Raw genomic sequence first — 19,833 nt, forward strand, 5'->3', positions numbered from 1 at the left:
CAGTGGCACATCCTGTTCTGTTAGGGACGGGATCTTAGTGGCTTTGTGGAAAGTGAAATGAAACAAGATTGATGAAACCTTCTTCTTACTCTTCAACTTATATTACTTATTTTGGGGCAAACATAACCCGCTTTATTTGACCACGTGCTTGACTTCTTCCTTTTGCTCTTCCAGATTGACTGTCCACTTCTCTTAACTGTCCTGTATGCCTTACGAGTCAGACCTTCATGGACTAGGTTAATGGTCTTATCTCTGGTTGCTGTTTGGGAGACTGGAAAGTGGGCAGAGAGTGAGGTCAGGGCTCCCTCCCTGACAGGTGGCCTTGGATTGGCTGCGTTCTCCTCCAGGGGCCAAATATAGTGACATCTAACTCATAGCCAGAAGGTTTATGTCCAGGAACCAAAAGGTGAAAGTGCATGTGGACATTCCTTTTTATACCAATTCACCCAGTGGAGGGATGTGTTTCATCTGCTCACACCCTGGGGGGCTCTCTCCTCCTTTTCCTGGGCCTCTTCCCTATCTGCTGCTTATCCTTTTTGGGCACTCAGCCTGGGCAGACAGGATGTATGGCTACAAATGTTCATCTGTTCGTCACTCATGCTGGGAACGTAAATTTGTTTCCCTATTTTTCAGATGTGGTGAGGATTTTTTAATAAAGTAAATTCCAGTGAGATAAGTCAGACAGAGGAAGACAAATACTCTATGTTATCACTTATATGTGGAATCTGAAAAATAAAACAAAAGAATGTAAATAACAAAATAGCAACAGACTCACAGGTATAGAGAACAAACTAGTGGTTACCAGTGTGGAGAGGGAGGTGGGGAGGGCAAGATAGGGGGATGGGTTTAAGAGATACAAACTACTATGTACAGAATAATAAGCAAGAGCACAGAGAAACAGAGCTATTGTTTTGCAATAACTTTAAATGGAGTATAATCTATAAAAATACTGAATCACTATGTTGTACACCTGAAGGAAGCATAATATAGCAAATCAACTATACTTCAAGAAAAAATAGAATTACCCATGCCACCAAAGAAAAAGTAATGTCTTATTTCTTGATTATTTTGCTTTTGGTTGGAAATGCTATTCCAATTGAAGCAAATGAAAATATTTAATAGCAGAAAGGAAACATATGTTTTCACTGTAGGGTATCCAGATATAACTTTCCATACCACACAGGTGCTGAAACCAAGTCAGGCTTTTGAGGGTCAGATATTTACTTGAAAAAAACCTTATTTAAGGTCAGTTATAATCAAAGAATTGCAACCACAGAGTACATAAAATTCACAAAAGAAGATGAAATGAAGACCTAATATAATGGGCCCTGGGAACCTACAGTATCATTAGAGCCAAGACAATGAGCAAAAACACCCCTTATCATGACTTGTGACCACATCCTTCCCAACATGGAGCAACCTCGGTCCCAAGTCCAGATCTCAGCCCTGGCTAGACCTCAGCCTCAGCCTGCAGCACTTCCTGTGCTTCTCAGGTCGATGCCTCATATCAAAGGAAAGAGGAAAGGGAGTCTGATGGCTATCAGTTGTACCCATACAGATGTTAATAACTGTGCCCCCAAAAGTCTGGTCTGACATCATTTCCTATAGACATGGGTTCCTATTTAGAGAATATGTATGTTGAAATGGCCTGATTATCTCAGAGAGAAGAAAAGGCAAGGTGCATTATTTCATTTCCCAGAGATTTTCAGTAATTGTGAAAAGCTCAGGCCAAAGGTACTGACAATGAACATAGTGGAATTTACATCCATTTAGCTCCCAATGGCTACCAGATGACGTGTTAGATGTCATATGTGTTCAGAAGCTTATGTGACTAAAAACTCTGCAAATAAGCATGTTTCATGCAAGAAGGAATTGATGCTTAGACAGAGGCAGCAATCAGTCCAAAAAAATAGTCCGTGCTGTTTCAGTTGCACTATTGGGCCACTTTGAATACCCTTAGTGTTTACTAACTTTATAAGAATATACTTTGGCATTTGTGAGCAAATATGGATTGTCCCAGACCTATCTCCCTGCCTGGTAGAGCCTGGTCAGGACAGAATGAGTAGCCACTCAAGAGGTCATGGCTAGAAAGTCACCTTGGGGCACATCTTAAAGAGCTTTGTTTCTGTACAGTCTGCCCTAGGACCCTTCGCCCCTAGGGGAAGGTAAAAGTCTAAGAAAATCATCTATCTTCTATATTTTATGAATTTAATTTAGCAAGAAATATCATAGACGGGGTACATAAAGAGGGCTCAAAACTCCATAGCCTAGACTTAAAGTACAATCACACTGTGCAATGAGGGTAATATTTTGGAAATTCGTAGGCAGCATATTTTTACTCTCCTACATAAATCATGTCACCTGTAGTCCTTCTTCTGTTAAAACTAAACCATGAGGTTACCACCCATGGAAGGAGATAGTGGCTGTGCTCAGAAACAGCTCCCTTTTTGCTTCTTTTATTTTATCTATTTTCCCCATGTTTATTGAGATAAAATTGATAAACAAGATTGTGTAAGTTTAAGGGGTAGACCATGTGGCATCAATAGTGGTAGGTTAAATTCTGATTATTGTACCAGCCAACTGAGCGGAAGAGACCAAATCCCAGAGGCCAGCAGGACAAAGAGCTGGAAATTGATGAGAACACAAGGGGGGCGGGAGGATGACTACAAGAATTCACACTCCTCCTATGTGTACTGATACCCTCTGGGGGACGAGAGGAAGGAAGAGAGAGGAGCAAAAAAGATGGACCGAAGTAACCTGAAGGAGACCGTTCTAAAATAGCAGAGACTAGGGCTTCCCTGGTGGCGCAGTGGTTGAGACTCCACCTGCCGATGCAGGAGACACGGGTTCATGCCCTGGTCTGGGAAGATCCCACATGCCGCGGAGCGGCTGGGCCCGTGAGCCATGGCCGCTGAGCCTGCGCGTCTGGGGCCTGTGCTCCGCAACGGGAGAGGCCACAACAGTGAGAGGCCCGCGTACCGCAAAAAAATTAAAAAATAATTTAAAAAAAATAGCAGAGACTATTCTAAATTGCTAAGTTTAGTATCTTCTTCCAGTGTCAGAATGAGGAAGAGATACATCAGTTATACACAGTAATGATGCTCCCATACCACACACACGCACTGAGTGGTGGCATGTGTATATTCTGTCACTGTGCCCTGCTCAAGGGTGCTTAGGGGTTGGGTATCCCTTCCCATGCCCACCCCCCATCTACCCTCAGGACCAGGGCTATGTTAGTCTCAAGAGACTGCCTTTTTCTAATTCTGCATAGGGGGTGTGTCTTTTTTAATGAGTAAAAAGGAGCCTTATGTGCTATGGGATGGCCCTATTTAGGATGTAATAAGTTCATAGAATCATGTAGACAAGAAACAGGGTTTTAAATAAATTGACTCTATGAAGCTTCCTGGCCCAAAGGAAAGACAAAACGAGTCTAGGTAAAAAGAATCATCAGGGCTTCCTTGGTGGCGCAGTGGTTGGGAGTCCCCCTGCCGATGCAGGGGACACGGGTTCGTGCCCTGGTCCAGGAAAATCCCACGTGCTGCGGAGCGGCTGGGCCCGTGAGCCATGGCTGCTGAGCCTGCACATCCGGAGCCTGTGCTCCGCAATGGGAGAGGCCACGACAGTGAGAGGCCCGCGTACCGCAAAAAAAAAAAAAAGAATTATCAAAGAAGATGGCAGAGTAGGAAGACCCTGAGCTCATCTCCTGTCATGGGCACACCCAATTACAACTATTTACAGAGCAACTGTAAATTGTTGATGAGAGAGACCCGAAGACTAGCAAAAGAGATCTTCTACAACTAAAGATATAAAGAAGGAACCACAACAAGATGGGTAGAAGGGGTGAAGGTGCAGTATAGGCAAGACCCATAACCCAGGGTGGGTGACCCACGTGTGGGAGAATAACTACAATCTCAGAGGTTCACCCCAAGAAGCAAGGGTACCAAGCCCCACATTGGACTCCCCAGCCCGGGGGTCCTGCACTGGAATGACGAGCCACCATAATGTTTGGCTTTGAAGGGTGGCAGGGCTTACTTTCAGGAGAGCCAAAGAGCTGAGGGAAATAGAGGCCCCACTCATACAGGGCACACACAAAATCTCACAGGGCAGTGGCAGTAATTTAAAGGAGCCTGGGTCAGGCTCACCTGATGATCTTGGAGAGCTCCCCAGAGGCAGGAGGCAAACAGAGCTCACCCAGGGGACCTAGACTCTGGCAGCAGCCATTCGGGGGAGCTCATTCTACCACAAGGACACTCGTGGTGGCTAGTGTCATTTTGGAATCCTCCCTCTAGCTTATTGGTGCCTGGGCCTATGAGGCTATCAGCTGACTTTTCAGGAGAAAATTTGCAGGCAAGAAGAGAATGCCATGACATACTTAAAATGATGAAAGGGGGGAACCCAACAACCAAGAATACTCTACCCAGAAAGGATTTCATTCCGATTTGATAGAGCTATCAAAAGTTTTACAGACAAGAAAAAGATAAAAAGAGTTCAGCCCCACCAAACGAGCTTTACAAGAAATGATACAGGAACTTCTCTAAGTAGAAAAGAAAAGGCCACAACTAGAAATATGAAAAATGAGAAAGGAAAAATCTCATTGATAAAGGCAAATATACAGTAAAAGTGGTAAATCAAGCACATATAAAGCTAGTAGGAAGGTTAAAAGACAAAAGTAGTAAAATCATCTATATCCACAATAAGCAGTTAAGGATATCCGAAATAAAAAGACGTAAACATGATATCAAAAACAGTAAACATGGGGGTGTGGAGTATAAACGCAAAGTTGTTAAAGTGCAAAGTGTTTGACCTTAAGAGATAAGCAACTGAAAATATTCTATATATAGATTGCTACATATAAACCTAATGATAGCCACAAACCAAAAATCTATAATAGATACACACATGAAAGAGAAAGGAATCCAAACATAACACTAAAGACCGTAATTAAATCAAAGGGAAGAGAGCAAAAGATGAAGCAAAGGGGTGGCGGCCAGGCTCAGTGGCCGTGGCTTATGGGCCCAGCCGCTCCACGGCACGTGGGATCTTCCCGGACCGGGGCACGAACCCGTGTCCCCTGCATCGGCAGGCAGACTCTCAACCACTGCGCCACCAGGGAAACCCTCCCAGCTTTTTAACGTGAGATAAGGCACCTTTGCCACACTGTTCTCATAGTTCAAAGTGAGATAATAATACCACTGACTCTCAAGATTGAGAAGTATAAATGAAAGAATATGAAAAAAATATTTAGAACGGTGCCAGCAAATCCTCAGCAGATTTGTAGTAGAAATACCCTACCTACATCTTCCTCCTGTCCTGCCAAGTCACACGACACCTGGATCTTCCAAAACCCCACATTCCTGCTTTCTTCTAGGTGACATGGTCAGGCAGACAGGAAAATGTCACTGCTGGGCACATCCATATTTTTCTCCCTCTGGGCTTGTGAGTTGCTCTTAAGAGATGAAATACATTCTTTATTATTTCCACTTTCTGTGTCAGATGTTTATGGGAATTTCCCTTAAAAAAATTTTTTTTTTTTGTGGTTGGATATGGGCAGTTAAAGTTAGAGCAACCTAAAATGTCATCTTCCAGAGCAACAGAAAAACAAATAACATATCCTGTATGAAGAAGACTTTGAAAATATAGTTATACACTGGTATTTGCAGAAACCCAACGAAATTATGACACATCAGATGTTTGTCATCTCAATAAAAACCCCAGTTTGAGTTCACTTAGGTGAGAAACAAAGCAAATTTGAGGCAAGAAAATTTTCAAGCACCCAGTTCAATCCTTACCATAAACTTCATAGAAGAAGCTGTGGCCACTGACTGCAGTGCGGTGGGACCCACAGCACTAGAGGTGCCAACAGAGCCTAACAACTGCCTCTGACGGGGTTCTGCCCCATCACAGCCTTCCCACAGGAGCAAACTCAGCTAGTTCCTGCCTGGGCTCCCAGCCTCTGCCTCACTCTCTCTGCTACTTTCCTGAGCTTTCCAGGAAGCCATCTTCGCTTGTCCTTATACATCAGGCCCTATCTTGAGCAGCAAGCATTTCTGACCATGACGTTCCCAAATCTTCCTTTAACACAACTTCCCAATGAACTAAAGTCTTGTCTGGGAAGGAGTAGACACGGGCTTCATTTATCACATCACCATCCGGAGATTTCCAGTAACCGGGAATCGTTCAGGCTGAGGGAAGGAATCACTGCGTACCAGGACTCCTAGACTTGGTACATATATATTACCACACGTAATTATTACAGCTCCCCTGCGTGAAAATCATTTTCTGCCCATCTTATAGGTAACGAAATTAAAGCTTAGAGAATTAAAATGATCGGCCAGAGGCAGGAAGTCTATGCTGTTTTAACTGGACCTTGAGGCTATCCTGAAAATTTAAAGATCACAATTCTATAACAAACAGAATACTTGAGGTAAATTTGGGATGGAGCAAGTGTCTTTTTTTCTGGGGGAGCAGCAGGATGTTTCCTCCCTTCACATTCAAGGCTGTGCCAGCCTGACTTCATCAGAGTAGAGGTCTGAGCTACTGAAGCCCAGGGTCTGTCCTCTTCACCATAAGAGGATAAAAAGAAGTACTGTGCATGGTTCCTACCTCCATGGAGAAAATAAAAGTCACCTTTGTGGAACACTCACTGATACAATTTATTATTTTATACTGACTCAGGTGAGCAGGATTTGAGTCGTTGCAGGCTTCACAGAATACGTGAAATGCCAGTAAGTTAGCAATGTATTTTCCAAAGTATAAAATAATAAAATTCTATTGTTTTCTGATGCCACCTCTCAAATAATTGTGAAGCAAAGGGCTATCCTGTAATCCATGCATTCTTTTTATGCAGTACGTACTAGGCACCCCCTGGATATCATTTTGCATCTGTGCCATGAGTATTCCCTTATTTATTTGATAATTTCCAAAGTCATGGCAACATATTCACCCCCATCATCCCGTCTACTAAATATTCCAGTCCTATTTCTAATTCAGGGAAGCCATGGAAAGAAAGAAGGGGGATTCACAGGAAAGACTGATATAGAATCAGTCTGTCAGCCTTTCTCTTCTTGCCTCTGATGCAGGCAACCTTTTCTGATTGCATCCTGTCTGTTTAATTTCTGTCCATCTTATTCACTCAGTGTGGGCCGCCATTGATTTCTTGAAATTAAATAGGGCGTTACTGGTTACCTAAACTTTGAACACAAGCTAAGGTAGAGAGCCAGACCTTAGAGAAACCAAAGGTCTGAAAACATAAGCCCTTTTGAGACAGGAACTCGAGGACAAGCTTGTCAACCTACTTCTGCTCCCTTCTTGACATGGTTGCCCACTGAGTACTCAAAAGTGCCTCATAAAGCAGTATGAGGTGTCCAAAGCAGGACCCCGTGCGTCACATCTTAGAGGAGAAGTTTCCAGTAGGTTCTTATGTGTCGGACTAAATGGTGAATAACAGGGAAAGATTTACATTGTGTTCAAAGGGTAGAAAACTAGGCAGCCGTTGAAAACAACGTTTTGTGGATTTATTAATAGAATTGAAAAATACCCACAATACAATATAAAGAAAATTCATGAGGATATAACAATCTATTAAAATTATAAAGGTTGTATTGATAGAAGAATTTAAAGAGAGGAGAGGGAGTTCTCCAACATCTTAAGAATATTCTTGAGAAAACAAATGGTTTTATTTCTACTATGTACTTTGATAACCTAACTTTACTAAATGAGCTACTATGGTTTTACTGTAAAAAAGTATCTAACAAACTAACTTTCTCTTGTTTGATTATAGTAATAACAAGATTTCCTAACATCACTGAAGACTCAGGATGTGCCAGGTACTGATATCTGAACATTTTCTTCATGTAATAAGATAATGTAAGCCTCCTAAAACATCTGAAAGATATATATGCAGTCAAGGTGTACCTGTGGAAAGCGAGGCAGAAGAAGCTTAAATAATTCAGCTCATGTCAGATAGGGTAAGTGGTATTGGAAGGTGCTGACTTATCTTTAGTCATTAGAAATAGCATTCACATAGTTTAGTTAAAGCAATGTTGCTTACTGTCATAAGTTAACCAAGAGAAGAGAATATAAAGCCCCAATGCAAATCCCACTTAAATGTGTATTTATGTAAATAATATCCAGCAATCCCATCTCTAGCCATAAAAATGTACAGAAAAATTCAAACTGAAAGTAAAGGATGGATGCCTCTTTTGTCCTTCTTTATATCGTACTTTACCCATTTTCTTTGATAAACAAAGGTTACTTATGTGAGTTATCACATTTACCAACTCCACGTCTCTGAATGGGTCTGTTTGCCACTATCCTCACTGGTCACATGGAGATGTTCATAACAGCTCCCTCACAGGCTGATTAAGAGGATTAAATAAAATTATAAGAGAACATTTAGAACCATGACTGACAAATAGCAAGTCCTCAATGGATATTAGGTGCCATATTAATTTTAAAGATTACCGTTGCATATTAAACAGAATATTGCTTTTAAAATGCTCCTGCATGTGACATAAATTTCATGAGACTGTTCTCAGGTCCAGGTTGAGTGAAGCTGATTTCCATAGATCACTCTGTCTCACAGATCCACTAGCAATTGTAATCTAGTCCCTTTTTGAAGGCACCCTGATTGTAAACAAAGTATGATTTCTCTGACTGATAATTTGCATGGTAACATCTCAATTAATTTAAAAAAAACACAAAAATACCCCAGTGCTTGTGCACATGGCATATTAAATAATGTCCAGGATGGCTTCCCTGGTGGCGCAGTGGTTGAGAATCCGCCTGCCAATGCAGGGGACACCGATTCGATCCCTGGTCCGGGAAGATCCCACATGCCGTGGAGCAACTAAGGCCGTGTGCGACAACTACTGAGCCTGCGCTCTAGAGCCCACGAGCCACAGCTACTGAGCCTGCATGCCGCAACTACTGAAGCCCGTGCACCTAGAGCCCGTGTTCTGCAACAAGAGAAACCACCACAATGAGAAGTCTGAGCACTGCAAAAAGAGTAGCCCCCGCTTGATGCAACTAGAGAAAGCCCTTGTGCAGCAAGAAGACCCAACACAGACAAAAATAAATAAATAAATAAAATAAATAAATGTTAAAATAATGTCCAGGAGATGTTCTAGTGTCTGATTTTTTTCTGTAGCATTACAGAAAAATAAAGGTTAGTTTTCATAGCTGAGTCCTGGCTCACCAGCCAGTTACAGAAAGATAGACATAGGGAAAGAACACAGTAGGGATATTTCTGTAGCAACGTTACATATGTACAATTTCTGTACATATTTCTGTAGCAATGTTACTACAGCATGGAATTTCAGGGGGATGAGGGGAGTGGCTGTGAGAACTGCTCCACCCCCAGGTATACGCATTCGTCTCAGGGTTTTCTTTCCAGATCGTGAGCCTACTTAGCCCACCTGCCCAGGACTCAGGGGCAGGAAAACCCCACGAAACCAGAACTGCTCATATCCCTGGCAGGTCATGAAGAACCCTAGAGAGCCACCCGATCTGATCCATCGCTTCTTCCGAGAGACGAGATCCAGCCCGGCTCTCCTGCCACTGGCCTGAGACTTCCTGCCAACAGAGCCCTCATTTTCTTACCTCCTCCCAGGGAGCCAGTTTGGGACAGGATGGCACTCCTGGAAGCGATCCTCTTCTCCTCCCTCTGGGCTTGTGAGTTGCCTCCGAATCATTTCAGTCTACAGGAGAGACTGAAGAAGGTCTTTATCGTTGCCTCTTTACATGTCATTTGTTTATGGGAATTTCTCTTCTTTGCTTGCAGTTGGCCTTGGGCAATTAAAGTTGGAGCAACCTGAAATATCAGTTACTGGAGTAAGAGATAAGAGTGTAGTTATATCTTGCAAGGTGTCCTCTGGAGACTTTAGCAACGAATACATCCACTGGTACCGGCATAAACCAAATCAGGGTATAGAACATCTAGCATACGTCGTAACAGCCCCTGCTCTAAAAGACTTAGGAGGGAAGAAAAACAAGATTGAGGCCAGAAAAGACGCCCCCACTTCCACTTCTACCTTGAAAATAAGATTCTTAGCGAAAGAAGATGAGGCCACGTACTACTGTGCCTGGTGGTTTTATGTCCACAGTGTTAGAGTTTCTTGGGTAACACACACAAGAACCATCTCCAGCTCTGTGCCTACCCACATCCTCAATACCGGCAACTACTGAGGCTGCACAGCTGAGAGCCCCGCCTAAGTCTCCCATTAAAGAGAGCGAGTCGCATGTGATATTTCTTCTACTATCCAGAGATTACTTGAAAGTTACATGGCTCATCCTCAAAGAGGAAATCACCCATTGCCAGAAAACACGCTGGTGGTGTTAAATCTTATGTCAGTGTCACAACACTGTTGCAACGTAATTCTCCCTTTTTCCACTTCAATACTAATAATTTGAGGCTTAGCAAGATAAAATGACTTTTTTTTTTCAAGCCTGCATCTGACATTAATTAATTTATTTATTTTTGCTGTGTTGGGTCTTCGTTGCTGTGCGAGGGCTTTCTCTAGTTGTGGCAAGCGGAGGCCCCTCTTCATCGCGGTACGCGGGCCTCTCACCATCACGGCCTCTCTTGTTGCGGAGCACAGGCTCCAGACGCGCAGGCTCAGTAGTTGTGGCTCACGGGCCTAGTTGCTCCGCGGCATGTGGGATCCTCCCGGACCAGGGCTCGAACCCGTGTCCCCTGCATTAGCAGGCAGATTCTCAACCACTGCGCCATCAGGGAAGCCCCAAAATGACTTTTTAAACCTCCAAATCCCATGCTACTTCAACTCTCTCAGGCCATCCTGAATATGTTCAGAGTTTGGTTACTCCCTACATATTTGGGGTGAATGTGGGATGGGGCTCTTGCCCTCCCTTGCAGGAAGGGGGTCACTGTTAACTCCTCACTCAGGGTTTGTGTGACAGCCCGACCAGGGCACTTCCTTTTGCACAGGCCTCTGACCCCCAGGGGCATTAGGTGATCACACAACAAGGTGGAGACTCCTGTCAGGATCCTTTTCCCCAGGATTCTGCTGTGAACCAGCAGAGCACCACAGAGTCCATTTATTCAGGCTGCTACTCTCTCTCAGACACTGTTCCAAATCCTTTAGGTCTAATTTTTCTCATGTTTGGGACAATCCGTTGACATCAGTGCTATCATGATTCACATTTTACAGGTGATGAAACACAGGCATGGAGATGTGATTTCTTTTGTGGTAATAGTTACCGAATGGGGGATGAAGCCTGCAGCCAGATGGGGAAAAAATAGTAGACTTTCTTCAGAAAGCATGCAAACAAGAAGACAGTGTACAAAAATCTTTAAAATATTGGAAGGGAAAACTGACATCTCAGCAAAAATATCCTTCGAAAGTCAAGGAGAATTGAAGAATTCTCAGACAAAACAGAAATTGAGGGGTTTCATTGCCAGCCCACCTACTCTTAAGAGATGTTAAAAGAAGTTATTCAGGCATAAAAAATACGGTATAGGTCAAAAATTTGAATTTCCATAAAGAAATGATGTGCATTATGAGTATAATAAATGAAGGTAAACAGTAATCCTTTAAATTTTTTTTTTTTTTTTTTTTTTTTTTTTTTTTTTGGGTACGGGGGGCTCTTCTTTTTTTGGCCTCTCCCGTTGTGGAGCACAGGCTCCGGATGCGCAGGCTCAGCAGCCATGGCTCAGGGGCCCAGCCGCTCCGCGGCATGTGGGATCTTTCCGGACTGGGGCACGAACCCGTTTCCCCTGCATCGGCAGGTGGACTCTCAACCACTGCGCCACCAGGGAAGCCCTAAATGTTATTTTTAATTGCGCTAAAATAGGAGTTGGCAGACATTTTCTGTGAGGACCAAAGAGTAATGATTTTCAGTTTTGTGGGCTGTGTAGCCTCTGTCCTTCAGCTTTGGCACGGCAGCATGAAGTCACTCTCCTTTTAGACCTTTAGGGACACGGAACTGCTATGACAACAGGGAGGGTATCTGTATTGAGAGGTCACTTTGGGAATTCCCTGGCGTTCCTGTGGTTAGGACTCAGTGCTCTCACTGCCGAGGGCCCGGGTTCAATCCCTGGTTGGGGAACAAAGATTCCACAAGCAGTGAGGCGTGGCCAAAAGAAAAAAAAGAAAGAGAGGTCACCTGCCAGGAGCTGTGGCTTTTAGTAAAGGGACACAACTGTCTGTCAATGCAAATCATTCATAAGTCATCTTTAATAGGAAGAGAAAAAAAATTTTTTACTTGAGCTAACCTGAAGACAGCCTAGGAGACACAGATTCAAGCACCACAGCTTTTCTGTCAGTAATTAGGATTAGAGTCGGCAAGGTGTAAAGGGTGACTCTGAGCTGGCAGCTACGAGCAGGTACTGTTTTTGAAAGGGCTTGTCGTGTCCTTGAGTTTGATACACTTCAGAAAATTCAAGTTCCCCGTAATGCAGGAACGTGCCGGAAAACACATCTACAATGGAACCCGGCTCCATTTGGGATGCCTCAAACAGTTTTGTTTCTGTCAGAACAAAGGACAGACATTGAACATGACAAGGGCACGCTTCATCAAGGTCTCAGAGAGACAGATCAGTACGTACATGGCGACTCAGCTTGATCTCGGTGTCTGGAAAGGAAATCTCATCTTCAAAGGAGTACTAGCATTGACCTCATAGGAAGGGAAGGGCATTCATTTGTATCTTCAAAGTGGACATCCCAAATAATCTGGTAATGCATTCTTTTTTTTTCCCTTGAATGGTTAAAGCGAATGTGCAATATATGTTTGACAGGCCATAAGACAGGCTGTTCTAGTTAGCACAAAGTTCAAGCCAAATGAGGTATAAACAAGAATGACTTCCCCATACCTCAATATGTGAACATGTCTTCCATCAATACCTACCTATCCTAGTTTGGGTTCCCCAGAATAGATGACTTGGGATATGAGTATAAGTAGTTTATCTGGGAGGTGCAGGCAGTAAGGAAAGGAAACATGAAAGGCAAGGCAGATGACACTAGGTCGCTACAGGGAGCATAACAAGGGTTCAAAACTGAGTGATGGGGCTTCCCTGGTGGCGCAGTGGTTGAGAATCCGCCTGCCGATGCAGGGGACATGGGTTCGAGCCCTGGTCCGGGAGGATCCCACATGCCGCGGAGCAACTGGGCCCGTGAGCCACAATACTGAGCCTGCGCGTCTGGAGCCTGTGCTCCGCAACAAGAGAGGCCGTGATGGTGAGAGGCCCGCGCACCGCGATGAAGAGTGGCCCCGGCTTGCCACAACTAGAGAAAGCCCTCGCACAGCAACGAAGACCCCACACAGCAAAAATAAATAAATAAAAAATTTTTTAAAAAGAATAAAGATGTTAATCTGAGATCACAAAACGATCTTCATTAAAAAAAGAAAACTGAGTGATGAATTGTGTAATGGATTTCCTGTTATGCTCTCCTGTTTTGTGGACTGGCTATGTAAAAAGAATAGAATCTGTGGGACCCTAAGCGATCTGAGCCAACGTGGTGGTGAGCCAGGGAGTCTTGTTAAGAGTCAGAACACTGCAAGGAAGTACTTGCGGAGTAGAAAAATGTTCATGGTATCATATTAGGTAGTAAAGACAGAGCACGACCTTAAATATACGATATCATCATATCTATGTGAAACAAATTTTTTAAATGAACAGAAGTTAATCTGTAAGCGAATGTACCAACTGTTACCACGTAATTGTCTCTGAGCGATGGGACAAAAGACGATTGTCTTCTCTTCTGTTTGTATTTCTTTATGATCCATACCGAGGATGCACTCATTATACATTAGGAAATAACAATGGCTTTTGTTTTTAAGGTATATTAAGGCACTACGAGGACACAGCATCTCTAAGGATCCCATTTAATGGTCACATTCAAATATAAGAGAATATGGGGCTTCCCTGGTGGCGCAGTGGTTGAGAGTCCGCCTGCCGATGCAGGGGACACGGGTTCGTGCCCCGGTCCGGGAAGATCCCACATGCCGCGGAGCGGCTGGGCCCGTGAGCCATGGCCGCTGAGCCTGCGCGTCCGGAGCCTGTGCTCCGCAACGGGAGAGGCCACAACAGTGAGAGGCCCGCGTACAGCAAAAAAAAAAAAAAAAAAAGAGAGAGAGAATCTGAAATGTCTTCTTTAGCTGGGTTATCTAAAGTATAGAGCAGCATCATACACAAATAAGCTGTCCCTTTAGCCTACATCTGAGATTGCCTGATGCACTGAAGTGACCGTCAAAGATGTTAGATTAGAAGTTTCCCATGAGGCTTGTCAAGTATGGACGTAGGCCTCTTTCTCCCTCCTTTTCCCTCTCCCTCACTCTGTTAGGCCAGTAAAGGACTTCAGTCCTTTAACAAGAAAAGGGGTTCTTAACACTAACATCACTGGTTGGTGAAAATCACGCAGTAATGAGAGGAACCCGCTGATCAATTAGCAGACCTATTTCCACAGGATGTTCTGAGCGTTACCACGAGCCCCTTTCTCTGCAGTCTATGGCTCTTAGCTGTGTGTTCCGAGCACCACTTCCTCGTACTAAATCAGTCCTCCGGTTTGCTCTGCAATATTCCCAATCTTCCCAGTCTTCAGTTACCTCTCCTGACTAGAGCTGGCAGCACGGTGCTCCTGCCCCAGGTCTTGGTGGTGGCCTCCCTCTGGACATGTGAGTGGCTTTACCCAAGGGAGGGGATAGCTCACGGACAGTCCCATCACCCCTTCCAGGTGGACACTCATCACGTGGTCATTCAAGCTAAGCTGACAAATTCCATCATCACCTTGAATTCTTTGGGCAGAAAATGTAAACATCAGTCCCCAGGCTTTTCATGAGGAGAGAACACATGTAGACTATGTTTATGAACATCAAAACCTCGCTAATTTTTCCTCTTGTTTTTCTTTCAGACACAAGTGGAGATATTCAAATAACACAACGCCTAACATCCATTACCAACAAAAAAGGAAATACGGCATCTCTTGAATGCCAGATAAAAACAGATATGTTAAAGAAGAGCGCATACATCCACCAGTACCGACAGAAGCCAGAGCAGCCTCTAAACCGAATTCTGTATATTTCCTCCAATGAAAATGTTGTTCACGAACAAGGGATTAGTGAGGAAAGATACGAAGCAAGGAAATGGCCAAGTGATTCAGTGGTGAGCCTCAGGATACACCGAGCAGCCGAGGAGGGTGCGGCGCTGTACTTCTGCCCCTGCTGGGATACACGGTGTGCAAGGGCGCCGCTGCCACTGAAAAAACACGCTCCCCCGCCATCACACCTGTGCAAACACACACCCCTCCTCCTTTCTGCCTCCCATGAAGGGCTTTTCTCCTGCACGTGTGTCCTGAGCAGTGCCTGAACAAATAGCCCAAGGACCTGATCCGTGAGGCTTCTTGCAGTTAGGTCACATTATCCTCCATCCTTACCTCTGGGGTCTTGGTACGGTTTGTAAGTGCCCCAAATTGTCTCTGCTTCACCATCTATGGGAGCCTCCTGGGAAGGAAGCCATAATCCAGTGCTGAACATGATGTGTTGGCTTGGAAAGAAGAATGAATGAATGAATGAGTGATGGAAGATTCAAGTCCTTTTTAGTGACATGGGACTGGGTTTCTAACTCCTGCTTAGCCACTCACTGACAGGGTGATATAGGAGAGTTACTGAATTGTTTATTTCTGTTTTCCCAATTTTATTTTATTTCATTTATTTTTTAAAAATTTCCATTGGGGTATAGTTGATTTACAGTGTTTTGTTATTTTCAGGTGTACAGCAAGTGAATCAGTTATATACACACACTCTTTTTTAGATTCTTTTCCCATATAAATCATTATAGAGTATTGAGTAGAGTTCCCTGTGCCATACAGTAGGCTCTTGTTGATTATCTATTTTATACATAGTAGTGTATATATGTCAGTCCCAATCTCCCAATTTATCCCTCCCCCGCACCACACCCCCGCTTACGCTCTGGTAACCATAAGTTTGTTTTCTACATCTGTGACTCTACTTCTGTTTTGTAACTAAGTTCATTCATACCTCTTTTTTAGATTCCACATATAAGCGATATCATATGATATTTGTCTTTCAGTGTCTGACTTACTTCACTCAGTATGACAATCTCTAGGTCCGTGTTTCCCCAATTTTAAGTGGGCATGGTGCTCACAGCTGCATAGGTGGCTGAAGACTGAATGAGGTTCACATATGAAAGTTTCAGCACGGTATTCAACCAATCACAGTGTCCTGTCCAACTATGACTAAACCACTTCACTGAGACATCACACCTAAAGTAGGAGCTTAGGACCCTTTAAAAATCACATCTTACACTGTCCTCCAAACCACAGGAAAACATAGCTTTAATGCTGACAGACTAAGAATGGTGAATGGGAAAAATTGCAGGGTGTTTTGCAAACAAGGGAATTTTGTTTCCTTCAACAATTTTCTTCATTCACAGCAAAATGAAGAAATGTCGTATAATAACATCGTAGTATCCTAGGCAATAGCTACAGTAATTGTTAGTATTCACCCAACTTTGTAAGCTTTCTACAAACCAATGATCTATATAATATACAACCTTCTGTATAAGGCTGTGGGATCGTTATTCATGTATTACTATCTACAGTAATGATAATATCCTTCTAATTCTCATGAGAGCCATACAAAAAATCTATAACTCACAAAGTGAAAACGAGCCCAAGGATAAGTGTGTTTGAAGCCACACGTAAAGGAAAAGTAGGAGACCATTTCTCCCAAGGTGATGTTAACATCAAACGATTATAACATAAATGATTTTTGGTGAGCTTGTCGGGAGTCTGAAAGCTCCTTTATACCAGGAAGATGATCAAAATCACACTGCGACATCTTACTGTGAAAGACTTTCATTGGCTCTAAACAAACCTTCTTCCCGTATTCTTGTCTCCACAGAACCAGGGCTGCCACTGCGTCCTCTGTCCTGTCCTGATTCACACCCCATTCTTACTAATCACTGGTCATGCCAACCATGTGGATTTTCCTTGTATCTTTGGCTTGGGTTTGTAGGTTGACTTTTCTCCTTTCTTGTCTTTCCATTGTTTTTGTGACCAGCGTCAGCCTTTTGAAGTGCCTCTGGTTGTCCCCCTTGCTTTTCAGATGGAGACACCAACATGAGAATTTCTCAGGATCAACTCTCCTCTCCCTGAAGACTAGACAGAACAGTGCACGTAAGTTGCAAACTATCTGGGGCTCCCCTGGAGAATGCCATTGTGCACTGATATCAAGAGAAAGAAGGGGAGCCCCTGCAGCGAATCCTTTATGGCTCAGCTGACAGTTACAAGCTGGATGAACCTAATTCCAGCTTGGACACAGATAAGAAAGAGGGTGGAATCATTTACCTGATAATCAATAACGTTGTCAAGTCCGATGAAGCCACCTACTACTGTGCCTGCTGGGATCTCACAGTGTCACAGAGTCAGAAGGGACCTGGAAGAAAACCTTCTCTATTACTAACTCTCAACCCCCGTCACACTCGGGCAACCACGACAGACTCTTCAATCCTCTCAATCATGGGTTCATAGTTGTTGGAACAGGAAGGGCCTTTAGGACAAATTTAGTCCAATGCCAACACTTCAGATGAGGAAGCTGGGCCCCAGAGATGGCAAGCGGCTTTTTGCAAAGCCAGTTAACCACAGAGGTAGGACACACCTGCGTTTCAGATTCTCAGTCCAGTGCCTTTTCTTGCCTCTCTTGTGGTTAGCGTTGGACTCCTTTTAGGGCAATTACGTTTCTCTCAAAGGGAGCTGTGACAAGGATGGCTTGCCTTCATAAGTGATGTCCCCAGAACCCAACTGAGTTTGATTTGTAGGTAAATTATGTGACTGCCACACTGTTTAGAAGGGATAAAGGTCAGCAGGGGATGGACTCCCAGCTCTGTCTACCTCCCTGTTGCTTTCCTATGGCTACCCTGTTATCCTATTACCAGTCCCCCTTCATTTCTGTAGCTTCCTATCTGTTGTGAAATCCTCGATGATTGGAATAATTTTCCTGGCATACACATCAAACACGGGGATTGCTTTCTTCACAAATACGTTTGTAAATTCTTTGCCACTTACCGAAGGACCTGCCCAACCAAGCCCTTAATTTCCTGCTCTTCAGTCTGAAACCCGGGACCAATCCTAACCGGATGGTCGTGCACTTGGTTCCAAATTTGGTAGCCCTGATCTGCTTTTTGCGGTTCTTACCAGCCAGACTTGAAAATAACATGAAGAACAGCAATAACAACAAAATCTACACCCTTACAATACAGCTAAATACCTCTCTTCTTGGATTTCTAATAAGTCGCCAGAATAAAATGATTGATTCCAATTCCATTCCTTCACCCCAATCTGCACAATTTGCATTGTCTTCCCCCCAAACTTTCCTATCTCAGTAAACAGCAAAGGTCTGTGTGTCATTTCACACCACGCAAGAATACTTGGTATAAAACAGATGGTGTTTTCTCGACCTTCCACATCTTTGGCTTTCTTTGGTATTTAGAAAAAAGAAATGAGGAAACCTGACAGTTCTTTAGGTATTTCCCGTTGTATGAGATCTGAAAGGAGGAGACAGGAGACCCTGGGAACTGTAGATTCATCTGGTAGAAAGGAAACCACAAACCAGGCCAGAGCCTATGGTGTGCTGTCTGAGAACAGAACTGGCTGTCAAGACAAAGCCCAAAACCAAAACTCTCGGCTCTGAGGCAGAGAACTCCCACTCCTCTGTCTCTCTGACTTGGTGCAAGTGTAGAAACTCTTATTTTCCAGCTGACACGTGCAGGGTAATCAGCAAACCCAGCACAGAAATAACCACATAATCCTAACAATAATTATGAGATTCATAATTTCTGATGATCTGCCAAATTTGGTTGTATTTGGTCAACTATGAAATCATCATCACACCTGAAAAAGCAATGCAAAACTTCAAGGAATCCTTTTGAAACCTGTGCTTTAGTTCACTTGACTTGCTTGTTATTTCTGTAGTCATTCCTCATACTGAAGAAGAATTTAAGTTGCCTTTGTTGGTCACCTTAGAATGTGGTGAGTGAGGGGTGTGTGTGTTTGCATGTGTTACATAAAGCAGGGTTATGAGAAAAATGATTTTGTAGACAACACTAAGATTTTTCCATTCTTTCCAAGAAAATGAATTCTCTGTTCCTGAACTTTTGCATCATCTTTTCTAGATACGTTATCTCATGTGAACTTTACAAAAGTCCTGAGAAACAGATATTATCGCCTCCCTTTTAAAGATGAGGAAACCGACACTCTGAGATGTGCCCAAGGACACGTCACCAGGAGCAGAGGATCTAGAATTGGAACCTGATCTTTCTGGTTTTAAAATGTCTCTTTCTTCACTTTCAACCTCCTTAATGGTAATTTGATTTCTCCCATTTGAATTTTTTAGAAGCTCTCCTTAATGGTAATTTGATTTCTCCCATTTGAATCCTTTAGAAGCTCTCCTTAATGGTAATTTGATTTCTCCCATTTGAATTCTTTAGAAGCTCTGATAAACCTGTTAATATTTATTGCACCTGCCCTTCCATCCATCCCCACTGTCACTGTAATAAACTGGGTCCTCAGATGCCTCTCAGTGGCTCACGGCGACTGTCTCTGAAACATGTCTGCTTCACCAGCATTGCTCCCCTGACCAACCCACCTTTCTGCTCTTACATTACCTTCTGATCATGTCACTAAAACCTTCAGTAAGTCACCACCATTTATTCTTTTCAAAAAATGTTTATTTGTGGACTTCCCTGGTGGTGCAGTGGTTGAGAGTCCGCCTGCCGATGCAGGGGGCACGGGTTCGTGCTCCGGTCCGGGAAGATCCCACATGCCGCGGGGCGGCTGGGCCCGTGAGCCATGGCCGCTG

The 19,833-nt window shown here is 43.6% G+C and overlaps 1 protein-coding gene across 1 annotated transcript in view; it reads left to right on the forward strand.

The window, feature by feature from the left end:
• The first annotated feature begins 9,228 nt into the window (after positions 1–9,228).
• The window catches only part of LOC114901845 (TCR gamma alternate reading frame protein), a 28,989-nt gene continuing 18,384 nt past the window's right edge, over positions 9,229–19,833 (forward strand). Inside the window, exons 1-4 of the mRNA XM_029234015.1 lie at positions 9,229–9,672; positions 9,782–10,119; positions 14,691–14,766; positions 14,868–15,188. Coding sequence (XP_029089848.1) covers positions 9,630–9,672; positions 9,782–10,119; positions 14,691–14,766; positions 14,868–15,188 — 778 coding nt within the window. The 5' untranslated portion in view covers positions 9,229–9,629. The remainder of the gene's footprint in view (positions 9,673–9,781; positions 10,120–14,690; positions 14,767–14,867; positions 15,189–19,833) is intronic.

Source organism: Monodon monoceros, unplaced genomic scaffold (genome assembly GCF_005190385.1).
Source record: "Monodon monoceros isolate NGI ecotype Baffin Bay Population unplaced genomic scaffold, NGI_Narwhal_1 Super_Scaffold_2, whole genome shotgun sequence".
NCBI classification, from domain to species: Eukaryota; Metazoa; Chordata; class Mammalia; order Artiodactyla; family Monodontidae; genus Monodon; species Monodon monoceros.